Below are 13445 nucleotides of genomic sequence, written 5' to 3'. Positions count from 1 at the left end.
TTAGCTAGAGTTCTCTTTTTGGGGAGAATTAACTTATCTCTTTTGAAACAAAATATCCCTCTGCATTTGAATTGAAAGTGTATTATGTTCAGCTGATGCTGAATACAAATGTAATTGAAATAGAATTACCTAAAGTAAATGAAACATTAAGTAAATATATGTTTAAATATGTGACTGAATGTTCAAATGTGGTGGAATTAGCTATTTTCACATTAACTGAAAAGAAGAAAATGCTTTGAAGTGGTTTTCAAGTTTAACTTATAAACTCCGTAAAATGACATACACTAAAGATCAAGCGTTTTAGAAAACCCCAACTTTGTTTTATTTTATTTTTTTATTGAAAATTCTGCAGTTTGTCTCATTGCACTCTGAAATAAAAGCATAGTACAAATAAGCAATTGGAGTTTAAAAAGAAATAATGGAATCAATTTATAATAATTTATATAAACTTTTGACTGTTCAAAGTAGCCATCTTTGGCAGATATAACAGCTGAACACACCCATGGCCTTCTTTCTACAATAGAAATCAAAGGTTCTTCAGAAAGTTCTTCCCATATCTGTTGCAGAAGTTACCATAAATGTGTGGCATTGTATGTACGTTTGCTTTCACTCTTCTGTCCAGTTCATCTCAAAACAACCCAATGTGGTTTAAGTTTGGAGGCTGTGCTGGCCACTCCATGTTTTCAAGCTTACCATCTTGTTCTGTTTTTCCTGAGGTAGTTCTGTCATACCTCGGTAGTCATACCAAAAACCTTGTGTTTTGGGTCTTGCTGTAGGATGAACCCATGACCAAATAGGTACATACCAGAGAATATTGGATGGGGCTGCAGTGTACTGCAGTAGCCAATTTGGGTCAGGGTGCCTCTCACTCTGTACAAGTCACCAACCCTGGATCCAGCAATACAACCCCAGACATCACACTTCATCCTCCATATTTGACAGTTGACACCACACACTGTGGAACCATCCTTTCGCCTAGTCAACGGTGTACAAAGATCCTGCGTGATAAACTGAAGATTTCACATTTTGATTGACCAGTCCATAAAACCGTCTTCCTGTCTTCAGTAATCCACTGTTTTATGGCCCAGGCAAGCCCCTTTGTTTTATTCTGACGTCTTACCAGTGGTTTTCTTGCTGCAACTCGTCCTGTCAAACCTGCAACTTGAAGTCTTCTCTTCAGAGTTGAGACTGAAACTTAATATGCTTACTATGACCACTATTAAGCTGTGATCCTCTGAGCCGCTTATCATGGAAGCTTTCAACTCTCAGACACTTGTCCTCTGATTCAGTTATGGCTTTGGGTCTGTCAGATCTCTTCCTGTATGAGTTTAACCCAGTTTCTGAGTGCCCTTTGATGGTGAAGGAAACTGTACTCACTGACACCTTGACTTTCTTTGCAACTTCATTGTAGGAAAGACCTACCTTTTTTAAGTGGTATGATGGTCCGTCTCTCTTCCATTGTTAGTTAATAATAATAATAATAATAATAATAATAATAATAATAATAATAATAATAATAATAATACATTTTATTTATAGGCGCCTTTAAGACCCTCAAGGTCACCTTACAATAAAACAAGAACAATCGCAGCAAGAAAATATAATAAACATGGAAAAGTTCCCCTTTTCACACCATTTTTTTGTAGCAACACACTACTTTCTACAGCACAATACCATTCTACTGATGCACACAAGATTATGGCACCACAGTGTGTTGCAAGACTGCTTTTGTGCAGTCAAAGGGGGTTGTAACTAATCCCGAAAAGTTGCACCACTTGTAACAATGAGTAGCACCAACTTTCAAGGCTTGATCAACCTCCATTGCTGCAGAACAGCTTTAAATTCTTAACCCATTTTGTGTTCCCTGAAAAAGACTTTTTTGTATAATTCTGAGATCTAGAATTTTCAGTTCTTTTTCTACGCTCGGTGTTTCACTACGGGAATTACTCCAATGACAACATGTCTGTCTATGACAGACATGTCGAGCCGTGCTCAGGGCTCCGCCCCTTCATTCTAACACGGCTGACCAGCCCCTCCTAACTCATTCTCGCTTTCTTCCCGTGAGAAACCTGGTTTTAGCTAGCGAGGTAGCCGACGTTGTGTAACTCGGGCTAACGCATTACGACGAGCTATTTTTTCAGTGTCCGGCTAGCATTAACTTGTTAGCAAGCCACAAACCATATTAGCATCTCACTAGCGTTAGCTTGTTAGTCAACCTACGGTTTGGTTAGTATTAAGTTGCTAGCGGAGTGCAGCTAAGATGACACGACGAGCTGACTCCCGTGGCGACTAGCTCGGATTTAACCCCCGCTGCTAGTCCTAGCTACGTACGGGCTAACGTGTCGCGATGAGCCTTGTGTAGGCTAGTCTCACCCCTTTCCGCTAACCATGTCTACGGCTCCTACCCCCGCCAAAGGGTCGGAACCGAAGGCCAAAGAGGCTGTATCCCGCCCATGCCCTGCATCATGCGGTGCCACCATCTCGGGCAGGAACCCTCATCCAACGTGCATTGTCTGTATGGGTGCCAAGCATGCTCAGGCTTCACTGGCAGACCCCCAGGGATGCCCACACTGTGCGTTGATGCCAGAGAAAGTCCTGGAAAGGAGGCTGAGGGTAGCAGTAACGAACAGTCAGGACCCCTGCCTGTCGGCTGCTACTGCTATGAGTGATATCCGTCATCCGCGAGCCTCCAGCTGGGCAGACATGATGGAAGAAGAGTCCCCGCTCATGCCCCCATTGTTCGAGGACCTTCTCGATCAAAATGTGGGCAAGCCGGGTGGCGAAGATGCGGAGGGCGATGCCAACTCCGACCTCCTCAACCTAGAGGACATGGATGAGGAGGAGGATGACTCTACCTTCCCTCCTCAGCAGTCCAGGCCACCGAGTGGGGCTGAAGTTGCACCCCCGGAGGACAGCTATTTGTACGAGGTCTGCAAACGGGCTTCTACCAAGCTAGGCATCCCATGGCCAGCTGCCCGGGATACCGAAGGGGCAGAACGCGACCTGTATGATGGCAAGAGGCTCCCACCAGCCCTGCTGCCATCAAAGCAGCTTCTGCCAGCAGTCTCTGCCTGCATGAAAGAAATGAGTCACTCCTGGTCAAGCCCTTTTAAAAGCAAGCTTCCGACCAAGGGCTGCTCTAAGCTTGAGATCCAGGGGATGGGTGAACTGGGGCTGACTGAACCCCCAGCAGTGGAGCCTTCAGTGGCATATCACCTTCACCCTAACCGCAGGGCAGTCTCAGCTTCTTCTGGCATTTCTTTGCCCAGCAAGATGGATTGCTTCACGGCATCTATTTATCAAAGGATGTACAAATATGCTGCACAGTCAGTATGCTTGCTTAATGCAGTCACACTGCTATCAGCATATCAGGCAGAAATTCTGGAAGACATGAGCCGTCAGCTTGACTCTGGTTCCCCAAACCCAGCTCTCTGAGATGAAATCTGCGTGGTTAATGAGCTCATTCTTCGCTCCTCCAGGGGAGCAGTCCAAGGGTGTCGCAAGTTATGGGCCTTGCAGTCTCGGGTGAGAGAGCCTTGTGGCTAAACCTGTCAGGCTTAGGTGATGCTCAGAAGTATTTTCAGAAGCTCAACATGTTTTAGTGAAAACAGACAACTCCACTGTAGTTGCTCATATCAACCGCCAGGGCGGTACCCGTTCCCAACAGCTATACAGGTTAGCCAGGGAAATAATTGTGTGGAGCAGCACATGGCTCCTCTCCCTTCAAGCAACTCACTTGCCAGTAATTCTGAACAGGGGGGCGGACCTCCTGATCAGGGGGAATCCACTGTTCTGAGAATGGAGGCTTCACCCACAGGTGGTGGAGCAGATTTGGCAGAGATACAGCCGGGCTGTCATAGATCTCTTCGCCTCATGAGAAAACACACATTGCCCACTGTTTTTCTCCCTGTCACACTGGATGCGCTGGCCCATCCGGCCACATCTTCCCAACACTGATCAGAGTGAGGGATCAGGGCCAATTTCTGCTGTCCAAAAGACAATGACAAAAGCCATTTTTAATGTCAACAAGATTGTTTTAACTGCATAAATAAAGGATATATAAAAGTCACTGCCAAAAACTGACTGCGGCTTCTACCTTGTTACGGGAATGTTGTCTGTGGCTCAAGTTGATTTGATATCATTCATGAGGGATACATTTGACATATGTTTCACATATTATAGACAACACCGGCTCTCACTCAATGGGAGTCGGCTCTTCTGATTCACTACAAAGCGTTTTGCTCATGACCCATCACTGACACGCATGCAGTTGTACTCCGGTGAAGGCAGAGGTTTTCTGCTTCAGCTATCCAATGAGATCGTTAGTGATGAAAGAATAAGCTGCATGGTAGATCTTCAGTTATTAGTATAATTCGATACTGTTTTCCTGTATTCAACCTATGGCAATATCACAAGTCTGCTGTGATATCTTTTATTGTATTTTGAAGAGGAAAAGAACTATAATTATTCATTTTCTTGAAGTGAGGCTGTTGATCTTGACTCAGAAGGACAGAGTTAGGGACATTCACTTTATCCATAGTAGTCAGTTCTTAAACTTGGAGGATTTTCTTTATAAACATTCTACAGAACACACGCAAGGAGTCATAATAAATAAAAGCAATTAAGATTGGAGCCCCTTTCATTCAAAGCACCAACTTGAATTTTCAGTTTTTAATTTTCAGTTCAAGGCACACGTGGAAATACAAGTAAAACAATTTGAATTAAGCACTTAGAACGATTGCAACAACATAAAAATTAAAGATTAAAAATAAATATAACATTGTAGGCATCATTCAGTGCAATTCAATCCAGTTTTGTTTATATAGCTCCAAATCACAACAACAGTTGCCTTGTGCTGCCCTCACAACACGTAACAATGTGAAGCTAAACAGCCAGCAAACACAACAGAAGAGATCTCCACACAGGGCTTGCTTTTCTTGACTTTGAAGACCTTTTTAAACCTTTTCCTCTCCCAAGGATTCTTCTCAGTTTTGTAAGTGAAATGAACAAAATAACAAAAAATTTCTCACCAATGCACACATCTTAATGACAAACTTAAATGCGTGCATTACTTTGGCATCACATTTTATTCCATGTAAACACATATCCAAGTTCTTCCTGAACACAGTAATACTCACTAAAACGAACGTTTCCCAAAGCACAAGTGTGTAGGGCACATTTAGCGTGTACATGAGTGTACTCTTATTTCTGCCGAAGCACTTGTTCACAAATTCTACAGTTGCGGGAGAAAAGTATGTTAAAGATAGGTTCGTGATGTGAGTGCTCTCTCGCGCCCGTTGCCGCGCGTACAATATACAAAGATCGCTTGTAATAAAGATGTCTTACTCTAATCAGATTTCAAAACCAAAATATTTTAACCGTTTTTAGCATAAATTTACTTATAATGTTTATTAACTATGAACTTATTTATCACTTTGCTTATGTAACTTAATCACATCATGCCCTAATTACTGTCTTTTGATCAAAAGGCATCACACGCCTAAAGGCATTTTATATTGTAAGGTAAATATGCTACAATAATACAGAGAAAACAAAATCTCAAAAATCACATGACTCCCCTATGAGCAAGTGTTTTGGTTATAGTGCAGAAGGAAAAACTCCCTTTTACCAAGAAAAAAAACTGGTAGAACCAGGATCAGGGAGGAGCGGCCATCTGCCACGACCGGTTGGAGATGAGGGGAGGGAGACATGACAAAAGACACGCTATGGAAGAGAGCCGAGATTAGTAATAACTAATGATTAAATGCAGAATGATGTATAAACACACAGTCAGTGAAGAAGGTGAATGAAGAAGACAGTATGACACAACACTGAATCAAAAGGCTTAATGGTGTAACTAGCTCTTAAGGTGAAGCCAATTTGAAAAAACTCTCAGAGTCCCAGAGCTTCTTTCTTCACGCTGGAACCCAACAGGACATTTCCAGCGTCCACACACTCTGACACACATGGTGCTAAGAACACAAAACACAAGGATTAAAGAATGAATTTGCAAGAATAGCTCACTTTAACTTTGTGTCATGGATATGCAGCATTTTCTGTTATTATCGTGTTACTACCATTCTGAGCACGGAGCCATGAGGCAGCCTTCATAGCCAGAAGCTCCCACTCATCCTTTGCATCCATCTTAAAAGCATGAAGCCAGATCAGAGCCAGAATGGTGGCCCACACTTCATTGCTGCCCTAATTCCCCAATCAGAGACAAATAAAACAGGCAACACACACACACACACAGAGAAAGGGTGTCAAACAAATTTTACATCGTAGGCCACATTCAGCCCACTTTGCTCTTAAGTGGGTCGGACCAGTGAAGAAGTTTTTCTACATAATGAAGAAAAACCTGCTGTGACAAAAAAGGAAACCTGTCAGTACGACTCTTTGGACTTAAATTGTAAGAAATAAATGTGTAAAATTGTATCTCATTGTCCAGGCTGTCCAGTTTTTGTTAGTCACAAAACCCCTCAAAATTTCTATTGTTGAAAGTGAAAAACTAACATCTCGGTCATTTAATTGTTTATTGGTTAATCGCTTTGTGTAGTATAAATTGCCACAAGGGAGGTTTTTAATCAGCGGGAAAAGATGTAAAACCTATAAAAATACTGTTAAAAGTCCAAAATTGATGCTTGTTCTTGTTAGTGGTGAGCAGCAGATCAAACAGGTTCAGAAATACAAATGGCTTCAAGTATCATATTCAGGTCTGTGAGACTAATTTAGACACACAGACACTGAGCCATGGCTCTGCAGTATATTCACACATTTCTGCATCTCTGCCATTCAAAGACACTTTGAATATAGTTTATTTTATCTAACATTCAGTACTGAACAGTAATTTTAGTCTTTTTCAAGGAAACAATTTTTCATTCAGTGTTTTCATAAAAGCTTTATTTTTATGCAGTTACTACTACTACTAGGGAGAACACAAATGAGGTTTTTTTGTCCTTGATGGAAAATGGCTGAAAACAAAGACAGGTTTCACTTTAGACAGCTCCCAATTTTTTAAATTCTGCACTGTACTTTGCAGTCTCCAATGTCATTGAAATGCAGCTAGTTGCTGCTCATTTTACGTTTTCGCTCGTTTCGTCACTTTTTCCTGATATGCTTGCATTTAAATCCGTCTTCCTGTCTCCCTGTCTCTACAGCTAAAATGGCAACAGGCAGCCAGTCACATGTGAATGTTGATACACCAAAACAAGTTAGTGTTCTGCACACAACTACATTTAGATTTGTAAAAAAAAATGCTACACAAGGGTTTAGATCTTACTTTTGGCAATTGTGATAATATAAATAATGTATTTTTTGCCAGTTTTTACTAGGGGTAGTTTTTGATTATTGATTTATAGATTAAAATCAATTCTAGCTTGGATAACATGATATCGATTCATTAAAATCCTGAATCAATTTTTAATATAAATTTATTTTGCCCGAAACACCAGAATCTGAGGTTAAACCTCACAAAATTTTGACAACCACCAAACAGCTAAAACATTAAATGGCAGCAGGTACACAGATTCTGCACAAATACGTAAACACAAAGCGCGGACCCGCTTTCTTGTTATAGATATTATGGATAATATGGATATGCACTGATAAGTGATCAGAATTATGATATTTCTGACTGTCTGAGGCAAAATTCCCCCCGATTCAAATCAAATCGAAGCGAATTAAATCGAATCGTGGATAGAATCGAATATCGGGACCTTGTGAATCGGAATTGAATTGATTCCAGAAATCAGTGACAATATCCAGCCCTAGTTTTTAGTACAGCTGAATTAATTTTCATCTGTTATGTTATGTTACAGTTTAATTTCTTAAATTTCTTTCTTTAATGTGTACTATAAAATTTGATTAACACCCATATATTCACTTTTTGTAATGACTAAAATTGACAACAACCCACCTTTTCAGGCTTTGACTTTTCCATCTCCTTGCTGATCTTTCCCAGTGCAGTAGCCAGAGCTGGATCAAGCCGCCAGTAGCCAGATGCCTCCTGAAGGAAGACTAACTGTAGCAAAGGATCTCTGGGTGGCTGCAATTGCACAGCAGCTGAAAGAGATAAAGTACAAAGATGAAATAATAACTGGACATAAAGTGTTGAATCTAGTTCTATATATCTACTATTACACATACATATATAATTTTTATCTATCTATCTATCTATCTATCTATCTATCTATCTATCTATCTATCTATCTATCTATCTATCTATCTATCTATCTATCTATCTATCTATCTATATATATATATATATATATATATATATATATATCAAATCACTTTTATTGTCACATCACATGTGCAGGTACATTGGTACAGCACATGTGAGTGAAATTCTTGTGTGCGAGCTTCACAAGCAACAGAGTTGTGCAAAATACAATAATGTAAACAAGCAAAATACAAGAATGGCTACATCTGAAACTAATAAATATATGTACAATATATAATAGTATATGCATTCCTGGATGTGTATACTAAATATTTTTCTACGTGTGTGTGTGTGTGTGTGTACACATATTTTACAAATTAAATAGAGTAAACAATAAATAAAATATATAAAATAAAATATACAGAGTGAGACATGTGCAAAACAGTGGCGTTACTGTACAGTATGGAGTGCATAATGTTAAAGTTCCAGTAGTGAAGCTGAGGTGTCTATGAAGTGTTCAGCAGTCTGATGGCCTGATGGAAAAAGCTGTCTCTCAGTCTGCTGGTACGGGACCGGATGCTGCAGAACCTCTTTCCTGATGGAAGCAGTCTGAACAGTTTATGGCTGGGGTGACTGGAGTCCTTGATGATCCTCCCCGCTTTCCTCAGGCACCGCTTCCTGTAGATGTCTTGGAGGGAGGGAAGCTCACCTCCAATTATCCGTTCAGAGCACCGCACTACTCGCTGGAGAGCTTTGCAGTTGTAGGCGGTGCTGTTGCCATACCAGGTGGTGATGCATCCAGTGAGGATGCTCTCAATGGCACAGTGATAGAAAGTCCTGAGGATGCGGGGGCTCATGCCGAATCCTTTCAGTCTCCTGAGAAAGAAGAGGCGCTGCTGCGCCTTCTTCACTGTTTTGTTTGTGTGTACTGACCACGTAAGATCCTCAGCCAGGTGTACGCCAAGGAACCGGAAGCTGCTCACTCTCTCCACAGCAGCGCCGTTGATGGTGATGGGGGTGTGCACTTCTCTGCACCTCCGGAAGTCCACTATCAACTCCTTTGTCTTTGCGACGTTGAGGGTGAGATGGTTGTCTTGACACCAGTGGGTCAGGGCGCTGACCTCCTCCCTGTAAGCTGTCTCATCACCGTTGGTGATAAGACCCACCACTGTAGTGTCGTCCGCAAACTTCACAATGATGTTGGAGCTGTTAGTGGCTGTGCAGTCGTAGGTGTAGAGTGAGTACAGGAGAGGGCTCAGTACACACCCCTGTGGAGCACCAGTGTTCAGTGTGACGGGGGATGAGGTGATGCTGCCCAGTCTGACCACTTGGCGTCTGTCAGACAGGAAGCTAAGGATCCAGCTGCAGAGGGAGCTGCTCAGTCCTAGATCCTGCAGTTTCCTGTCCAGCTTCGAGGGAACGATGGTATTGAATGCTGAGCTGTAATCTACAAACAGCATTCTCACATACGTGTCTCTCTTCTCCAGGTGTGACAGGGCAGTGTGTAGTGTCAGGGCTATGGCATCATCAGTGGACCTGTTGTGGCGGTATGCGAACTGTAGAGGGTCCAGTGAGTCGGGTAGTGCAGAGCAGATGAAGTCCCTGACCAGCTTCTCGAAGCATTTGCTTACGATGGGGGTCAGGGCTACAGGTCGCCAGTCGTTTAATGAGGAGATGGTGGAGGATTTGGGTACAGGGACGATGGTGGCCATTTTGAAGCAGGCTGGGACTACAGACAGAGAGAGGGAAAGGTTGAAGATGTGCGTGAACACTCCAGCCAGCTGAGCCGCGCATGACTTGAGGACGCGGCCGGGAATCCCGTCCGGACCAGTAGCTTTGCGTGCGTTCACCTTCCTGAAGCACCTCCGCACATCCTCCTCAGACACAGTGTGCGCACTGACGTCATCCGCGGTGCGCACACTGTCCAGTCTCATGGTGTTCGCTGTGTCGAATCTAGCATAGAATACGTTTAGATCCTCACACAGAGAGGCCGTGGTCTGCGGTGTGCTGGTTTTCCCTCTAAAGTCTGTGATCGTGTTTAGTCCCTGCCACATACTCCGAGGGTTGTCAAACTGTTGCTCCACCCTGTCCCTGTACTCACGTTTGGCTGCTTTGATCGTCTTCCGGAGTTGGTAATGTGCGTGTTTGTAGTCCGATGTGTTCGCGGAGGCAAAGGCGGTGCTCCGTGCCGCCAGTGCCGCGCGAACATCTCCGTTAATCCAGGGTTTTTGATTTGGGAAGGATTTAACTGTTCTGGATGGGACGACATCTTCCACGCATTTCCTGATAAATCCGCAGACTGAGTCTGTGTATTCATCAATGTCCCTAGCAGCCACGTGAAACATTTCCCAGTCCGCGTGATCAAAACAGTCCCGCAGCGCAGACTCCGATTGGTCTACTATATATATACATATATATAGTAGAATTCATAGTAGTCCATATACTCGGCTGAAGGACTATAATATGATAGTATAACATAAATGTGTATGAGAAAATACAAAGACAAATATTCTACAGTAAATTTACAGTAAAGCACATTTTCCTCTTTTTTGCAGTGCAGTGTTATGGTAAGATGACTATAATGTGGCGACAACAATGAAGAATGTATTGGGTGCCCTGAAATTCTGTAAATGATGGAAACTGGACGCTTCTGTTGGTTGATAACGACTGTGTTTAGTCTGTTCCTTCCCATTCCATGCAAGGCCACCTGGGTTGGCTGGAAGACTGTTTACTTAGCCTAGCAGGGCGAAGGACACTGTCTCAGCTGAACTCTGGACACGCACACACATACATATACACTGATATGCACACACTCATCCCCCCTCCCTTTCCAAACGCCTTCGACGCTTATTCCCTTCCGATGCTGACAGGGATCAAGGAGACCAGCGCACGCAGGCCTGGATGTACTGTCTAATTCGGCGGTCTCTCACCCTTTACCCACCCCTGTTGCTTGTCATGTGTTTCTTTGGTGTATTAAGAGTTTTTTTTCATGTGCTATGTGCAGAGGTGTTTTTTTTTCTGTTCTCAAACGGATCTCCCTGTCGGAGCTCAGTCTGGGGGGAGTTATTTTTTTTCTCCTTATCTTTCCTCATGTGGTGCATTTTCCATTGTTATACCTCTCTGACCTGTCTTCCCCATGTGATGTTTTGTGTAATGTATGTATGGTTGGAGGGTAAGATGGCGCCACCATTGCGTGCAATAGGTCGGCAGCCTTATGAAATTTCCCCTTGTGGGACTAATAAAGGTATATCAAATCAAATCAAATCATTACCTTCAGACACAAAGTTTAGACGAGCATCATCATAGTTGGTAGGCGTCTTATGAGATTTCCAAAAGACAGGTAGCTTCTTCTTCATGTGAGTAAATAGCCCTTTTTTGCTGTCAGACTTGTTTGTTGGTTCATAGCTATCAGGTTCTGCGAGATTAGAGAGACCACAACTCAATGAAGCTCAAGTCATTATTATAAAAACACACACACTACAGTCCAACTGGGTGATCTGGTAATTCATTACTTTCATATGACTGATGCTGAGTTAAGTTTATTCCTTTCCAATAAATAGAAATCCACATCCATCCAGTGCAGTAACGGTCATCTAAAACAAAGTAAATAGGAGCTGCTCCAGTTCTACTGCCTGTGGGCGTCCTGACTAAGCAAATGTGCAACAAGTGCAATGGTATCTCTCTTAAATGTAGGACAATGAAAACTCTTGGACTCCTATGTCAGGAACTGGTTCATATGTTTTTTTAACAGTCATCACAATGCAGCAATATGTTGTCTCTTGCTGATTTAAAAACATGGAGCAAATGGTGACCTGAGAATTGAGAAGCAGAACAACTATCACTGGATTGGAATGGTAACGCAATAAACACAAGATGTTAAAGGCTTCCAAGGCAAAATTAAAGATCAACTGTGGCAAACGCATGTGGTGTTTAGTTGCGTGCTTACAGCCATTTAACGTATTTTTAATCACACTGTTTCTGCAACATTTAGCTTTTTACTCACCTCTAACAGAGCGCATGACCTGCGATCGAGCTAAACAACACACAATTAAAAGTCTGATGTTAAAATCATTAAGTAAACAGTATCATCCTTTTTTTTTAAAAAAAATCATAAAGACATGGTTAATTTTCTTAAAATTGACATAACATGAAACAACTTTTTCTCTATGAAGTGTATTTCACATCAAGCTTAGAATGGGTAAAATACTAACTTTGTCAGAGAAATGTGTTAGTTTATTTAGTGATTGCAGACAATTTCTATATTTATAAAAATCACAGAAACAGATTTTTAACCTCACAGATGAATTTAAGTAATTTAAAAAAAACGAAAAAGAAAAAACACAATAAAAGTAAATATTGCCCAAAAAATAAGCTGCACTGATGGAGGTTTTAACTCTCAGAGCGCCTCTTATTTCATATTTTTTCCCCTTTACTCTGTTGTGTGTGTGTGTGTCTGTAGAAATTAGTAAACATATTTTTTTAAACTGACCTCCCTTGACTTGCTGTTCAGGAATAATTTATACAATTTAGATTTATATGAGTATGAAGAAAATAAACTCAACCTTCACCTTCATCATCATCAGCCTGTTAATAATTACAAAACAGAGAATACTAAAAAACTTTTTTCCTTACCACAACCCATGAGTGCTGTGAAAGCAAAAACATTTAAAAATGTTTTTTTAAAAAAAAATCTTACTTACTCTTTTTTATGTTACAATGCAGGAAAAAAACTTTTAAACTTACCTTCATTTCTGGATGGAAGACACTCTAGTCAAGGATAAAAATAGGTGATATTCAATAATTAAGAAAACAAACACAGTGATTGGCTTCTGATGTTGCTATAATTATTTACTCATTAAGCAGTTTTTAAATTCTACAAAGTTATTAGTTATTCAGTAATCTTTGAAATATCACACACATAGTAACAACTCAATCTTCATCACTTGTTGCTTTAGATAATGTTAATAATTACAACACAGAGACACAGCTTTTAACCTACCACGTAGGCGTCCATTACCATCTGTGAGACAGAAGATAAGAATAAGATTAATTATCAGTAACACAATGTATTAACTAAACTTCAAGGTAAAAATAGGTGATATTCAGTAATTAAGAAAAAAAACCTCTGTGATTGCCTTCTGATGTTGCTATAATTATTTACTCATTAAGCAGTTTTTAAAGTCTACAAAGTTATTAGTTATTCAATAATTAAAATATTGCAGAAGTTTTAACAACTCAATCTTCATCACTTGTTGCTTTAGAGGATGTTAATAATTACAACACA

General features: G+C 41.2%; 2 protein-coding genes across 2 annotated transcripts in view; one reads left to right on the top strand and one right to left on the bottom strand.

Moving 5' to 3' along the window:
* The first annotated feature begins 2388 nt into the window (after positions 1–2388).
* LOC147314413 (uncharacterized) lies at positions 2389–3435 on the top strand. Its single transcript, XM_086260386.1, has one exon. It carries the CDS (start codon positions 2389–2391, stop codon positions 3433–3435), a length of 1047 nt encoding a protein of 348 aa, XP_086116512.1.
* Positions 3436–4593: 1158 nt separating this feature from the next.
* The window catches only part of LOC147314412 (von Willebrand factor A domain-containing protein 5A-like), a 23921-nt gene continuing 15069 nt past the window's right edge, over positions 4594–13445 (bottom strand). Inside the window, exons 12-19 of the mRNA XM_086260385.1 lie at positions 13161–13181; positions 12905–12928; positions 12794–12808; positions 12165–12194; positions 11433–11576; positions 7916–8061; positions 6078–6201; positions 4594–5972 (exon numbers count right to left, since the gene is read on the bottom strand). Coding sequence (XP_086116511.1) covers positions 5893–5972; positions 6078–6201; positions 7916–8061; positions 11433–11576; positions 12165–12194; positions 12794–12808; positions 12905–12928; positions 13161–13181 — 584 coding nt within the window. The 3' untranslated portion in view covers positions 4594–5892. The remainder of the gene's footprint in view (positions 5973–6077; positions 6202–7915; positions 8062–11432; positions 11577–12164; positions 12195–12793; positions 12809–12904; positions 12929–13160; positions 13182–13445) is intronic.

The sequence above is a fragment of the Aulonocara sp. 'chitande type north' Nkhata Bay genome, linkage group LG14, assembly GCF_057382095.1.
Source record: "Aulonocara sp. 'chitande type north' Nkhata Bay isolate Kocher_YH1m ecotype deep benthic linkage group LG14, A_spYH_male_GT1.1, whole genome shotgun sequence".
Lineage (NCBI taxonomy): Eukaryota > Metazoa > Chordata > Actinopteri > Cichliformes > Cichlidae > Aulonocara > Aulonocara sp. 'chitande type north' Nkhata Bay.
The sequence above is the reverse complement of the archived record's forward strand: the minus strand, read 5'-3'. Positions and strand labels throughout refer to the sequence as shown.